Source organism: Xiphophorus couchianus, chromosome 19 (genome assembly GCF_001444195.1).
Source record: "Xiphophorus couchianus chromosome 19, X_couchianus-1.0, whole genome shotgun sequence".
NCBI lineage: Eukaryota > Metazoa > Chordata > Actinopteri > Cyprinodontiformes > Poeciliidae > Xiphophorus > Xiphophorus couchianus.
In genome coordinates, this window is record NC_040246.1 from 16,043,965 (window position 1) to 16,060,443 (window position 16,479).

The 16,479-nt window shown below is 37.4% G+C and overlaps 1 protein-coding gene across 1 annotated transcript; it reads right to left on the reverse strand.

Annotated features, from left to right (window-relative positions):
* Positions 1 to 9,671: 9,671 nt before the first annotated feature.
* On the reverse strand, positions 9,672 to 16,152 carry ap5m1 (adaptor related protein complex 5 subunit mu 1). Its single transcript, XM_028001101.1, has 8 exons — positions 15,944 to 16,152; positions 15,149 to 15,806; positions 14,079 to 14,306; positions 13,864 to 14,003; positions 12,843 to 12,928; positions 12,620 to 12,732; positions 12,193 to 12,289; positions 9,672 to 12,106 (listed from the first exon to the last, which is right to left on the reverse strand). The coding sequence occupies exons 1-8, from the start codon at positions 16,009 to 16,011 to the stop codon at positions 12,024 to 12,026; spliced, it is 1,473 nt and encodes a 490-aa protein (XP_027856902.1). The 5' UTR covers positions 16,012 to 16,152; the 3' UTR covers positions 9,672 to 12,023.
* Between the last annotated feature and the right edge of the window lie 327 nt (positions 16,153 to 16,479).

The window sequence follows — 16,479 nt, forward strand, 5'->3', positions numbered from 1 at the left end:
TTGAAGGTTCTGCTTATGTTGCTCTTAATTTATGCTTTACAATAAAAACATTTTCCCCTGATAGCCGAGTTAAAAGAAACGGCTGTCAAAATAGCTTCAGCTGAAGTTAACAGAAACTAATGTCACTAAAAGCATCAGATAAAAAGCCACCTAGAGAGTATATTCAAATATCTTAGATCACTAAGATATTTGAATCTTAGTGATGTTGAATCTAAGATTTGCCAACAAGCTGTACATGTTGGCAAAACATAAAAGCCACCAACAGAGTAGATCAGCACAACATTTTATATTCAAATTGTTAAGCATTGTGGTGGAAGGGCGATGATTTGTGCTCGTTTTGGATACACAGAATTTAGTCTTGCAGTGTTTGTATAAACCACAAACTCCTTTGTGTATCAATGTTTTCTAGAGTAATATGTGGTGTCGACTTTCTGTCAACGGAAGTATTATTTTTGCCTCATTTTTATTCAGTGGGAAAATGGAAAAATCAGCTGTTTGGGATAGTAGAAATAATTAAACAACTTCTTGATTTTATTCCCTCGTAAGATGCAAAAGGGGTTTGATTAACATAATTATTGTCATATTCTATCAAAATAAAGGTCCCTGTAGGTGGTCAAATCCTGTATGAAATGTTAACAAGAAGAACAAAACAATGTTAAAAAAAGATTCTGAGGTATTCCCAAGTGTGAATGTTTGTCCAAACACCTTTTGAGATGATTATAGTTTCTGTCACTTTAAAATCCGTTCTGTCACACACTCACCCTCCCAGGAGGAACAGCACAGCAAAGCACCATAGACCACAGTCAGTGAGTCAAGACCTCTAATGAGCCATTTGCTGAGATGACACTTCCAACTATGCAGTTTAGGTGACATTTTAACATATTAAAATAAACGAGGCAGAAAAGGGTAAATAATCTATAATGTTCATATATTAACTCCATAAATGCCACTTTTTATAAGATGTGTTTTATTTAATGAAGCAAAGCTTCAGCTCCATCAACTAAAATTGAATTGATAAGTAAGCAGAAAGTTCGGAATTGGTCAAATTTAATTCAAGAATTAGTCCAAATTACTTTTTAAAGAGCCCGTGCGAGACTTCCTAACTTGTATTTGGATGACAAGCACCTTTTAGATTAGTGTTGCCATCTTTTTTTGGTTTTGCAAATTACATCCACATGTAATTTGCATGTGGATGTAAACTTCTAAGTGTCACACCACTCAGACTACAGATGCAATGCATATTCCAAAAATAATATGTGAAGCTGTTTATGAAGCATTTAGCCATCAGTTCACATCGATATACACAGATACAGTAAAGATATGATGAAGTTATTTTTTTTCATCATGGAAAGGGAAATTTGTCAGAGTCTATGGGAGGATGGGTGAAGATAAATACAACTGTGGAATACACTGCAAAAGAGCTGAAGCTGCAGGGAAGGTTCAACTTCCTGCTGAACTACAACGCTAAACACAAAGAAAGAGCTACAACAGAATGGTTTAATAAAAGCATTTTATGTGTTACTTTGTCCAGGTCAAAGTGTAGACGTTAATCGAACTGAGAGTCCATAGAAAGACTTTCTTCATCCAGTCTGACTGAGGTTGAACTGTTTTACAAAGACAAACAAGAAGTTATAATTGCTATCGTATAATTACGATTGTTGACTGTAATCGGCACACTGGATTTGTTATTCCACTTCACAGTGTACCGCTACTTTGTATTGGTCTAGCACATAAAATCTCTAAAATACATTGAAGTTTGTGAGTCCAATGTGACAAAATGAGAAAAGGTTTAAGAGGTGGGAATACTTTTGCAAAGCACCATTTATTTGGAGAATTTTATGACTACATTTGACACACATTGAAAAAAACATTTCAGTAAAAGTGATTGAACCAGCAAGATGATAGATTACCATCCCTAAAGCTAAGGCATTACCATGGAAAATAACAAAGTATTGTGTTACATAAGAAACAATATTGAAAGCAATAATCCCAAAATGCACCAAACACAGAGACAGCAGAACAGCTCCGCATGAAGATTTTGACACACGACCACAACCGAGTCTGTGTACTTTTATGAACACAACAGGAGCCTTAGTTCACAAAGACTTAACAAATTTCTAATGAACCTGCTCCCCCGAGGGCTTTCATATTGCGAAAGGAGGTGCAGGGATATAACAGGTTCTCCGAAGCATTAACTTATGAGTTTCAGAGTAACCAACAGGGAGAGTTCCCATAGAAACCCAGCACTTTTTAATGACAGAGGCAACTCTCCAAACAGGGGAAGAGTGCAGGCCTACTTATTAACCAGACCAAAACTGTTTAGTGTATTATTTTGACAGCAGACAGCGACTCTTAAGGGCAAACACTGGAAGGGAAAATGTAAGAACTACCAAGTTGTGTAGCTTGTGATTCATAACCTCTCTATTCACAACAGTAATGGGCTTGCTGTGCAGTGTAAATCCACATGCAAGTGACAGGGAGGAGAAAATACAATGCCATCTAGATTATAAGATACTCTAATCATGGGTATGACTGTCATATTTTGTTATTTAATTAAAAAGTTATTTTCCCAGGGTAAGTCAATAATAAAACATCTTCAATAAATTTTAAATCAAGCATTTGGTGCACAAGTCTGAATTTATTTTAAATATATGGGCTCAAATATATACATACACCCATGTAATTCAGTTATAATTCTGAAATTATTCTGGCTAGACATTTAATCACATTAAATGTCAGTTTGTCCCACAGTTTATGGGACAAACTGTGCTTTTAACTGTCCACTGATTTTAGCCTGCCTCATCCATTCTAAAATCAGCTTGATGTAATTGGAATCACTATCCTGTGTGATAAACCAGGTATATCCAATTTTCAACCATCTAACCATTATTTTGAAGTGTTTCAAGTTTAAAAAATGAAAGATAGTCCTCCCTATTAATTATTTATTAGAAATAATAGAAAGCCCAAAGCATGGTATTTATGACTACAACAATGAGGTTCAATAATCCTCTGGTTGGCTATATAACTGCTGAAAGGTGGAATGGATTAATCAAAAATGGTTGCTGATTGTGTTTGGAGTAACGAACGTCCTTTTAAAACAAATTTTAAAAATATTCAGCACAAGTTAAACATCTATTTGTTCTGATAAATTTCTGTTTTTGTTGTTTTGACTTCATAATGTCAAACTAATTAAATAAGAAGTTCAATAAAGTCCAATGACGGCAGCCATTGGTTGTTCTTTACAGCCAAGACAGCAAAGTAATTCAGGTGAAGCATCTTGACAAAGTACAGAAAAGATTAAGTGCATCTGGTACATTAATAATTCAGATCATACTTTTTAAATAAAAACAAATGTTTGCTGTAGTGCTTAACACAAGATATGGAAACAGCTGAGTGGAAAGAGATAGCAGTTAGCAGAGACTATGACTTCTGATTAAAGTGCTGGTAGAATGGAAACAAAGTGGTCTACACATCATTATTGTTTCTTGATGGGATCTATTTTGAGCATATAGAAAAGAGATAAAGACCCATAATCTAAATTCAAATTGTCAAAACCAAAGTCTTGTTTGTCAAGTGGTTCTTTTTATGAAATTATTCTCCCTCATGTGGCGTTTAGGAAGCATTTCCACCATAGGTCCCTTTTGATGCCATTGACTGGGGGCTTGAGAGCCCCGACCAGACATTGCACAAGCACTTTTTCAGGAATACTTTGCATTGAAGAAAAAGTATTTTTAAAAAAGGCATAGACTGGACCCCTCGCCGTTCTGTATTCACAAATTCATTTATTTGCTGATTTTTCTGTGGAACGTAACTCAAAATTACTAGGAGAAAACCCACCTACTTAGGAATTTTCCTTAGAGCATATTTAAATATTCTAAAGAAAATGCAGCTTTGGAAGATGAGCATTGACACAATGCTAGTTGACATACTATTGGTTGATGTTTGTAAAACAGCCAATGAAAGAGCACCACTTATTTTCTTGCAGGGGATTTGTTGTATCCTCAAGAGCAGAGATAAGGAAGATTGTATTTTTTAGTTTGTGCGTTATGGTAGGTGGACGGCAAAAAGATGGATGGATAATACAGAAAGTTGGATGGAATTACAAAGCCTTGAAATACAAATAACTTTCCATACTCTATTTTTTCCATTTTTATCCAGACCTTGGAAAGTAAAGCTCCTACAAACGCCATCATGAACTGGAAAAAGGCCCAACATCTCAGAGAGGATTTGTGTTTTCTGAGGCCTTCTAAAAAAAACTGTTACAAGTTTTGGCATTCACCACACGAGTTCAACAATTTATGGTGCTGCCTTCATGAGGGATGGTGTGATCAGTCTTCAACAAGACTGTGTCATTACCAAGTGTCTATAAATAGCATTTATGCAAATGGCATGATGGAAGTTATAAAGGCAGATTGTGTAGGTCTTTAGGAATTAATAGGCTCACTTTAGGCCTTAATTACTTTAATAACCTAAAGCTTTTGATAAAAGTGGGCTAGACGGAAACTTTTAATATGATCACAACTCTTTAAAATGAGGAAACAGTCCTGAGCGTTGCTTTGTAAAATGAGATTATAGTGCCCTCTATAGGGCAAAATGATGTATTAAAGTTGCAGCTGAAGCCTATTATGCTTTACAATTACCAATAATATCCCACTTCTATAAAGTAAAATACATAATTACTTCCAAGAGTCCAACTTAACAAGCCCTTTTCCATTGTTGGAAATCTGTTAGAGGACCCTCTGAAGTCCCTGCAAATAGTTTGTAACTTGAAACCAACCAGAAGCCTCTCAAATAATAATCAAACTTTAAAATAGAAAATGTAATTCTTGAAGTGCTCTCCCCGAGGCTGGTTCTCTTTAGGCTCAGAGAAAATGGACTCCTACCAAACACCTGATGCCGCTGCAGCAACAAAACTCTGATCTTCAGGCACAACAAGCTCACATCACAGCAGGACTCCCTAAGTCAGCAGATAATCTGGCTTCGGTTGAGAAGAAATCCCTCAAAGATAAACATGTGCATTAAAATGTATCAAAGACATCAAAGCACTCCAACATGAGCTTTTATTGTTCTTTGCCACAAGGCATCATTATTGGGTTGAAAAGGCCCAACAGTGGCAAGTGTTCATCCCTCTTTCTATATTTTGTCATGTTGCATATATTTAAATGGGACTTTATGTGATAGACCAACATATGACATTGCATAAGTACTTTGAACTCCCTTGTTCCTGAAAATGTGCTATATAATTAAAATTACTTTACATAGGTTGAAGTGGGAAGAAAATGAAATGAAATGAAATGAAATGAAATTTATTCGAACATGATACAAATATAAAAATAAAATAGTGCACAGTAACAAGAAGTGCATAAAAAAGAAGAGGAAATACAGATTTTTTGTTTCAGTTAACATATCATGCTCAAAATGGGGTAGGAAGAAGTGAAAACTTATAAACTCCTACCCCCTAAACACTTGAAACTTTAGAGTCCTACTGTCATTAAAAAAATCAAAATCAAAATCAAAATGGCAGTCAGAAGTAACAGTTACTAATATTTACCCATACATTTTCCCATTTTATGCTGGTTTGTCTTTCTAAACCCTTACACCAAGTTGTTATCTGCAATACACACCTTATTGCTTTCTGTCACCCATATGTGTATCTATTGAAAATTACCTCCTTGTACTTTCTTTTGAATTGTATTAAGCTATTGCTTTGTTTTAAATCTTCATGTAACTTGTTCCATAACTTTACACCTTTAATTGAAATACAGAAGCTCTTTCTTGTTGTTCTAAAATTGCGGATCTTGAAGTTTGAGTGACCCCTTAAGTTATACCCCCCTTCTCTTTCAGAAAACGTGCTCTGTATGTGCTCAGGTAACAACTTTTTAGATACTTTGAACATAAATTGAGCCATTTTAAATTCTACAAGCTCCTCAAATTTGAGAATTCTAGATATTATGAAGAGCGGGTTTGTATGCTCATAATAACCGACATTATGGATGATTCTAATGGCTCGTTTCTGTAGGACGGTTACCGGATGTAAAGAGCTCTTGTAATTAACTCCCCACACTTCACAACAATATGATAGATATGGTAAAACCAGAGAGTTATATAGAATATGAAGTGATTCAGCATTCAGTACATGTCTAGCTCTAGCCAATATGGATATACTTCTACTGAGTTTACTCTGTAAATATTTAATATGAGGTTTCCAACTGATTTTGTCATCTATTATTAAACCGAGGAACTTATTAGCAAAAACCCTTTCTAGAGTTACGTCCTCTATTTGAACTTGGATTTCAGTATTTTTATAACAGTTCCCAAAGACCATGATCTTCGTCTTGTCCAAATTTAGGGATAATTTATTATGGTCAAACCATATCTTTAACTTACTAATCTCTGAGGTGACTGTTGAGAGAAGACGCTCTAAATTGTCGCCAGAGACTAGAATATTTGTGTCATCAGCAAATAAGATAAATTTTAATACATTGGACACTTTACTGATATCATTTATATAAAGATTAAATAAAACTGGTCCCAATACTGATCCTTGTGGTACTCCACAGACAGTCTCCTGCCAGTCAGATTCCACATCTCCCAATATCACAAATTGTTTTCGGCTCTTTAAATAACTCCTCATCCAGTCAGAAACTACTCCCCTAATTCCATAGCGTTCTAATTTTTTAAGTAGGATTTCATGATTTATTGTATCAAAAGCTTTCTTTAGATCTATAAATATCCCTACTGCCAGTTTCTTACTATCTGTTGCGTTGGTTATTTCTTCTATTAAGTCAGTTACGGCCAGCGATGTTGACCGGTTTGCTCTGAATCCATATTGACTGCTGATAAGTAGCGAATGTTTTTCTATGAATTGTTCAACTCTTTTCTTAAAGAGCTTTTCCAGGATTTTAGAAAATTGTGGGAGAAGAGAGACAGGCCTGTAGTTAGTGAAGAGGTGTTTGTTGCCAGTTTTATACATTGGTTTAACCTTAGCTATTTTCATTTTGTTGGGAAATGATCCCGTTTGAAATGATAAATTGCAAATATAAGTTAGTGGTTTAGAGATTCCTTTAATTACTATTTTAATAGTTTTCATGTCCAGATCATCACAGTCAGTGGATGTCTTATTTTTACATTTATTCACAATGTTTATGATTTCTTCTTCTAGTACAGGGTTGAGATATAAGGAGCTGGGATTATTCTCAATTTGATATTGCTGAGTTGCAGTTTTTGTAATCGGTATTTTTTCTGCTAATTGAGGTCCTATATTAACAAAATAACTATTGAATTTATTGACGACACTTTTCAAATCAGTAATATTCTGATCATTATCTATGAAATAGTCTGGATAGTTGTTATTGTTAGATTTTCTAATAACTCTATTTAAAATATTCCATGTTTCCTTAATGTTGTTTTTATTCTTATCCAGTAATTTATAATAATAGTCCTTTTTACATGTTTTTATAATATTAGTTAACTTATTTTTATATTTCTTATATTTGTTTTCTGATTCAGACGTTCTATGTTTTAGAAATTCTCTATAAAGTTTGTTTTTCTTTTTACATGCCTTTTGTATTCCTTTTGTGATCCACTGTTCATTTTTTTGATTGCTTTTCCTGTTATATTGTTTGATTGGGCAGTGCTTGTTATATAATATTTTAAATGTTTTTAAAAATTCTTCATATGCTGAATTCACATCATTCATTTTATATATTAATCTCCAATCGTAGGCCAACAACTCAGCTTCTAGAGCTTTTAATGTCTCTTCAGACGTAACCCGTCTGTAGTACGTCTCTATTTTTTGATCGTCTGTTTTGCACTTACAGTCGTAGACTATGAACACTGGTAAGTGATCAGTTATGTCATTCATTAATATTCCACTAGTTAAATTATTTTCCAGCACATTTGTAAAAATATTATCAATTAAGGTAGCGCAGTGCGATGTAATGCGACTGGGCCTGGTGATTTTAGGATACAGGCTTAGACTGAACATGGTGTTAATAAATTCTTCAGTCATTCTATGTTTATTTGGATTAAGAAGGTCAATATTGAAATCCCCACAGAAAAATGTTATTTTTTGATTAATTGTTATAAATTTTTCTTCTATCCAGTTGTTGAGTACTTCAATGTTTGATCCAGGGGCTCTATAAATGCAACTCACTAAGACATTTTTCCTTTTTTCCACGAGTATTTCTATAGTCACACATTCAAACATGTTGTCCATCACAGTTGACATTGTTTCGATCAACTTATAATTAATCTTCTTGTCAACATATAAAGCTAACCCCCTCCACAAACCATTTCATAACCATTGATTTCAAAGTCTATGCCCTTATCACTATTGAGCCAAGTTTCTGATAAGGCAATAATATTGAAGGTCTGTGAAAGTTGTTGGAGGTATTGTTTGATGCTGTCAAAATTTGCATAAAGGCTTCTGCTATTAAAGTGAATTATTGACAGCTTTTGTTCTGTTTTAATGCTGTTGTTGAACTGATCATCGCTGTAATAGTGACAACTATCATTGCTGACATTATAGAAGTTATCAGGATCAATGTCAGTTTCAATATCTTGCTGATGATAGTTTCTGTGTTGGAATACGGGTAGCTCTATATCCTCATAGGCCGCGATCTGTTGCATGTTTCTCTTTCAGAAGTGAACGTCAGCTATGTCTGGCTGTCTGTCATACATTGTTGGATAATTTAGGGGTACTAGTACGTGGATGGGTGATCAACTTATCATAACGTAGGTAAGCAATGTCCCCTCTTTGACGTGCTGCTCTTAAGTCCGGCATTAGTTCCGCCCTCCTTTTCCTTACTGCATCCGTGAAGTCTTCGTTAATGAAAATCTTAGATCCCTTAAGTGCCTTGGTGCTCTGCAGAATAGTTGATCTGTCCTTGTATCGTAAAAATTTGACAACAATGGGCCTGGGTCTGTCTCCTCTAGGTTTACCGGTGCGGTGAGCTCTCTCAATGTCAACCTTATGTTGAAAGTTTAGCTTTTCATTTAAAATAATTTTCACTTTCTCCTCAGTCTCAGCCCAAGTCTCATTTGGTGATTCAGTAATTCCATCAAACACCAGATTGTTTCTCCTTGATTGCCCCTCAAGGTACTCCATTTTATCAGTGATAGTCATCATGCCCTCACATACTTTAAATATGTCTGACTGCACCGTGTCACTTCGGTCCTTGTGCTTAGCACTTTCTACTTTAATATCGTCAACGTCTTTCTGTGTAAATTGCAGGCTGGTTTTAATGTCCTGTAGTTCTCGTGTCATTGCGTCCATTCTAGTGTTAGTAGTGTCCACAATGATTTTAACAAAACCTTTAAAATTGTCCTGTTGTTGTTGGAGTAACTCCATATACATTTGCTTTTGCTGGCTCAGCAGCTCTTTGACTTGCGTGAGTGATACATAGTCCTCATCTTGTCTCCCGTTGGTCTTGGATCCTTTTGGAGGCATTATTTCGCTTCTTTTTGCCTGTCGCTTCCTTAAGGCTCCTGCTCAGCAGTTGGAGGCCACTGCGCTGTCTCTCTCTGCTTGCTGTCAATCCAACGTGTCGTTTTCCACTGGTTGTTTTCTCGGTTAGCTCGGTTAGCTGCCGGACGTTGATGCCACAAAGATTAATAGTGCAACTCTGCTTAGGACTAACATTCATAACCTTAATATTCAGATAGATTCAGACCATTTACTGGTTTTCATATGCAAAAATAAAAAATTGAAAGATATCAAAAAGTGTTTTCTTCCACTTAACAATTGTGCACTACTTATCACATAAAACCCCAGTAAAATACACCAAAGCTTGTGGTTACAATGTGACAACATGTGAAAAAGTAAGGAAGGCTTGTTGCTTGTTTGATTGAAGTAAAGTTTTGTTATAACATTTTCATTTGGTATGGCAGAGATATAGAAAAAACAAGTATTAAACAGTAACAGTGTAGTAAATATGTTGACATGGGAAACATTTAAGCAAAATATGATGCATATTGCATGAAGTCTTAATCATTTTAACCAGCACAGTCCAACTTTGCTTTCACAGTTTTATGTTGACCTAATGGATTTTGGCTCTGCAAATGTTTCGACACCTTCTAAGAAACTGAAACAATAAATGGATGATTATAAGAGATGGTGCAATTAACAACTCACAGGTCCTGGTGGACCATAGACACTGAGGATGGAGCAACACATTAAAGAGAACTACTCAGCAAACTGTTGAATCAATAAGGCAAAGTCTGCCGCCGCATGTAGACTCAAGGAGCCAGACGGGCCACATATTGCGATGCTGAGGAGATTTAAAGTGGCTCAACCCTCCACAAAAAGGAAAAAAAAAGACCTTCTCCTTTTCCGGTTCGCTAACCACACACACTGAACCTTAAAGCCAAATTGTCATGGAGGGGGAAGAGACATGAGGTCTCGGTGTCTGCCACTCCGCATCGCTAGATAAAAAGAAGGTGAAGGATGCCGTGTGAGCAATTGGTTCCAATTGACAGAAGATTGGTCATGGTCAGCCTTCTGAGTGGAAATCCACGTGAGAATGAAGCGTTTGGACCAGCGAGGGGCACAAGAGGCCAACAGCAGACAATGAGGCCACTCAGAGGAGTCTGGCTGCCGTGGAAATGTGGAGAATTTAACCCCTTCTTCGCCTGATTTTTCATTTCACTTAATGCACTGACATGTAACATTTTCAGAAGAAATATCAGAGTAAGCCGCATAGCCGCCAAAACATGACAGGAAGTAAAGTGGCTAAGATTTTTGTAACCTGCTAAAATCAATCGCAAGGTTCCCCAAACGACTGTGTTAAATAAACAAAAGGTCAAATCACATGCTTGAAGTTGTGTCTTAAATAGCACCTCTCCAACCTCAAGGGCCAGCTCAACCATTACCATCCTTGTGACTTTTTTACCAATTAGGCAGGTCCTGTTCACTGAAAGAGACCGGCTGCTTTTAAGTCTCACAGGGCCAAAGGGTCAACGCTCAATCAGTCTGCTTGGAGAGGTTGTGTGTTTGAACAAGTCTCTAGTTGACAGGCCAAGGATGAGGGGTCAAAAGGAGATGGGGGGTGAGGGGATGCAGTGATTGGTTTGGGTAAGGAGTCCTGCCAGCTCCTACGAGAAGCCTTTTGAAGCCCACACACTGGCCAGGGCAGCTTGGGCTTTCACAGCGCAGCCGGCTTCTTCTCCAGACCTGCAGCAGCTGATGACAAGGCCCCAGCTGCTAATTATACGGCTGATGGAGAGTCACTCAAGTGGGACTGTCGGAGCAAGGGGTGGCCCTTGTGTGCAAATCTGATGGGAAGTCAAGGGTGGAAGAACAAGAAGGGTTCCACCTCCATAAGGGTAGCTGTACTTTTTCTATTGTTTTAAAGGAAACAAGTTACTATGCTGGGAGAAATTACAGTTATTATTCCGAATATCATGTTAATTTTAATTATGCATTCTGTTTTAGGTTTGGGGAATGAAAAACAACAAATAACTTAAATCTTAAAAATAAACATTAGATGCACAAGTTTGAATTGATTTTGGATTTTCTCCACTCCACACAGGCTCAAAAGAATAGATACACCCACACATCCAGTAGTAACATAAATGTTCCTTAGCAAGTTAAAGGCAAATCAAACTCTTACTTTAGCCATTCACCAAAAGTACTGCTACTTTTATAGCCTTACGTTGGCTACAAAGTAGCCAAACGTCTGATGGCTACAAAAAGTATGTGGTTCCAGGGACTTTGACCCAACTATTAGTGGAGGTGTGTGCATATATTCGAGTGTGTATGTTTAACTGAAAATGATAGAAAATCCAATTTAAATTCAAACTCAGTATTTTGCTTTATTTTAGTTGTTGTATCAAAAATCTTTTCTAAAAAAAGAGCTTCATATGAAATTCATGCCTATAATGAGTATTTGTAAACTTGTTATTGGAGCTATACAAAATAAATTCAATAAATCATTATGTTTATAGTAATATGCGTTCATTTCAGCTGGACTTGGTTTTCAGTCTCGACAGTGCACTGTGCATCTGCCCATGATGGATCTACGCTAGATCACCATCTGTCCGGTGGACACGGGGGCTGAGCCAGTTGAATTCCAGATGTAGTACTCTTTGGACTGAAGTTCTCGGGCTGAGGACCACACAATGACACCACTTTCAATTTCACATAAGGATAAAAGCAAAGGAAATGTTTTGAGATCATAGCTCTGGACTTACACGTGGAAATCCTTGGTTTGGCAGATGAATAAACTTGCACTGAGTGCTGGTCAACACAGCATCCGGACAGAGTCGTGTCTGGCACCCTTAAGTACAACTGTTAGTAGAAACAGAAGAACGGCAAACAGCACCGAGTTGATGAAACCAGATTTAAAGTTGTCCACCTACATGCAACTTACTAACATTTTTAAGAGGAGAGGAAAAATCCAAGACATTCATGGTTTTCATAAATATATATTAGTGTTCATCAATACCTGCAAGTCAAGCTTAAAACAAACAAAAATTAAAGAATGTAAGGCTAATAAATGCAACTAAATAATTGAAAGGATTAAAGAAAATGTCTTTTTAGATAAAGACTGAAATAGTTTTGTGTCTTTCTTTTTTAAATAAATACACAAGTTCTTATTAGAAAGCCGTAACACTTTACCTTAATGTAGGCAGTAAGTCCAGTGCAGAGAGGGTCAGAAGGTCCACGTGAGGATCCAGAAAAAGTTATTTTGCCATCCAATGTAACCTCACGAGACTTTGGAAACTTTTGACCTTTAGTTTAGCGAAAAATAGAAGAAGTTTCATTTATTTATTTATTTTTTTAAATCTTTTTAAAAAATTCTAGAAAAAAAATACTTTTTAATAAAAAAATCCACATGTACCTAGAGCCCAGACCAACAGATTCTTCTCTTTAGACACGTCTAACTGCCCGGAGCTCACTTTCACATCCGCCACACCCATCTGATTTCTGGACAACATGCAAACATTTGAGAGAAGCATTAGAAGCACACCATTACTTCACACCTATTGGGCACTGTTATATTATCTTTTTTTAGATAACAGTGCTGATCGCCTTGGCAATGTCTCTCTTCTTTTAACATTTTATGTATAAATTCTTCAATTTAGTCACATCTTTGAAAAAACTAATTCAAATCAAAACATTAACAGAAAACAGCTCTACATTTTTCTTACTAAAGTACAAAAAGCTGCTCCCATAAGTCTTTTTAATATGGGTTTTTAACATTGTATGGGATTCAGACACCCAAGCAAACATATAAAGATTTATAAATGCTTCTCTTTTTCATGGAAAAATCACATAAAAACAATTAGGACTTTTTTCAAGAATCTTTGAGTGAAACAACTACTCCGTCTGCTCCTTGCATTTCCTCTCATCGGTATGGCAAAGTCTTTCTTCTTTGCTTTGTCTCTTCCTTTCCTCACCAGATCTAAAGAGCAGGCTCATCTTCCCACTCGGTTTAAGTAAGAGATTAATAAAAACATCCTTCATCACGACACCAAATCTTTGAATTTAACTTGAAGTATTTCTTAAGTCCGCCTTGATTAATGGTCTCTGTTTTTGCTGCAACTTATTTAATTTCCCAGAGAATTTTATGAAAAATATATATTCAAAAAAAGGACAGGCAAAGTTGGTTTTACAGCTCTAGACAAACCTTACTAAGTAGGAGTAAAAACACAATTGTACAAGTTCCTGTTGCCTGACCTTAACAGATCAATTACAAATCTCTTTAATAAATAGTAAATCACTAACTTACCATAATAAAAATTTAATAAATAAAGCACCTTTTGACTACAATTTCTTACCAGAGGTGTTTTTTTTGAGTGGATCAGGAGCTATTTTCAAAGATGGCCTAGTGCAAGAGAATTTTTCATTCTGCCGTTTACCTGTTGAAGAACGGCAGGTGTGCTTCGCAGTACTCAAAGCTGTTTTTCACAGACTCGTGGAGCTTGAGGGACACACTCACGCGAAGGTTATTCTCCTCTGCCTTCAGCTGATATGAGCCAAGGATGGGAGGAACAGGGACCTGGAAGGAAAGTTCATCAGTTATCCATTCTCTCATTGCTTCATAAAGTCATTGGTCTTCAGCTGAAATGTATACCTGTGAAGTGTAGCTGCAAAGTCTAAATGGCTCCAGAGGAGGAGAAAAGGGAAACTTGTACGGCCCAGAGAAAGCAGAGCCGTCTGCACCATCAACACTGCTGGTGGTCAGTATACTAGAGTCCAGAGAGGTCACGCAGGGATGGACCAGGATGTCCTGCAGTGGAGAACCGTTGGGTGGCAGTGTGAGGGTCACAGTGACGTTCGGCAGCACCCCCTCTACTTCACACTGTTGAAAGAAGTGCAGAATGATACTGTCACTTCATGCTCATTCTGTACAGGCAGTACATTCAAAATATATTCACACCACCTGAACGTTTTCACATGTTGTCACGTTGAAACCACAAACTTCAGTGTATTTTTTTAGGATTCAATAAGGCAAACTAACACAGAGCGGTGCACAATTGTGAGGAAGAAGGAACTGAAAGGACACAGAAAGGACACAATTTTCTGAAAAGTATGTCAAGAATGTGTTTTCCCTTTTAATCTGAAACTTGAAATTAAAATGTGACACAACCTTTTCAGAGTATTTATCAGAAAAGCATCCACAATGTCCACATTGTCTGGAGGAGGAGCTGCACAGATCCCCAGCTCAGGTGGGCGAATCTCTTATCACAACAATCATTGACTGCCCACACCACGTATATAGACTTTATGACAGAGATACAAGAATGGAACTAATGATAAAAGAAAGCTAAAAATAGATTTACAGTTTGCCACAAGCCTTATGGGGAACCTGCAAACATGTAGAGGAAAGTGATGTGGTCAGATAAAAGCACATTTCAAACCTTTAGAGTGATATGCAAATGTTTGTGTGACAGGAAGCTAACTGCAAATGCTTAAACACACCATACCCATAGTGGAATTACGGTGGAAGCATCATGATGTGGGAATGCCTTTTTACAGAAAGAACAAGAAAAAATATAAAATACCCTGTGGATGCACTAAAAAATTTAATCCCAGTAAAATTCATTAAAATTTGCGGATGCAATATAAGAACATGTGTGAATGTTCACTGGGTATGGATACTTTTTTAGGACACTAACTACTTTCTTTACATAGCGCCCTTACCTTGCAGGTCACTGTCCCGTAAACATCCCACGTATCCTGTCTGCTCTGGTTCCCATACTGCATGGAGCGCACTGTTTCAACCACAGCCACATTCACAGAGGCTCGACCCCGATATAGACCCGTCTTCCAGGCTGGCTGCTTCTGGGTGACCGTAGATGTGGGCGCCGTGGATGCAGTAGGTGTTCCCGCCAGTGGTATAGTATCAAGAGGTGTGCCAAGAGGACACACCTGCAAGAGGAGAGGTGGCAGCATTGCCACACGTGAATCCAGCCCCTCCCTGTCAAGCTTCCCCCCTGACCCTAGCACAAAGGTCTGGAGGCCAGCTAGAAATGTGAGACCCTGAGACACTGACAGCAGGCTGGCCAGAGGTGGTCGCGGCTCGGAGGGGATATCCACTAATGGGAGGCAAGCCAGGATGAGTGGACCCTGAGAGATGGCCAGCACAGGCCACAATTTTGCCTTTCCATTCAAACGCAGCTCCACAGCTGGTGAACGTGGACGGTAAAGGCAATCATCTCTGTCAGCGACGTAAGGCTTGTTAGGACTGGAAAGGCCCAGCTCAGTGAGCAGGAGCTTTAGGAAGATTCTGTCCTCTGGGACGGCTACGTAGGAGGAACCTGCCATAATTTTAGCGCGGTGTTCCACAGTGGAAAACCTCCTGTTAGAGAGACGCATGACATTCAGCTACATTAAATAACCAACAAGAAGGTTAGAATAAACAAACTCATATAAAACCAATGATCTTTTCTTTGTAATGAGTCTATACGGAGAGAGAAACAGAAGGAAGTCACAAACCTTGAAAACCGCACTGATGCATTTTCTCCTTTATCATAAAAAATAATCCATAAAGCTCGCAAACTCATCTGTTCGACTGCAAGAACTTCCCTAATTTCCACAGATTAATATTTGCATCCCTTCGAGCACGTTTAATTACTTCTTATCCTCAGCATACACACTTCTCTTGATGCAGCAGTTAACTTCCTGTTGTTATCTCATGTGACGACCACGGCCAATCAGCTGACACAAGCGCATGCGCAATATGAAGTGACTGTGCTAGGGATGGGAATGCCGACTGTCTTTTAAGATCTATGTTTTTTGGCTCCAAACCTTTAACTGTCTGAAATATTTAGCTTACATTTTGCTCAGTTTCAATACAAGAAATTTGACAAAACCTAATATGAAGAACATCTTTTCCTCTGTCCACCAAATACTAATATAACAAGAAAGCAAAGAGAAAGCCTGGATAAAGTTTTCCAAAAACCATGTACATGTAGGCAGTACAGCAAACAGCAGAAGGTCCTCTGGTAAGGTGAGACCATAATCTCAGTTTT

Bases quoted from the DNA above. Each gene is read 5' to 3' on its own strand.
- ap5m1 (XM_028001101.1), bottom strand. From the start codon at position 16,011: ATGAGTTTGCGAGCTTTATGGATTATTTTTTATGATAAAGGAGAAAAT. The intron at 12,290-12,619 runs GTAAAGTGTTAC...TTCTACTAACAG, and splicing joins GACTTACTGCCTACATTAAG to TTGTACTTAAGGGTGCCAGA. The intron at 12,107-12,192 runs GTAAGTCCAGAG...TGTGGTCCTCAG, and splicing joins CAAACCAAGGATTTCCACGT to CCCGAGAACTTCAGTCCAAA.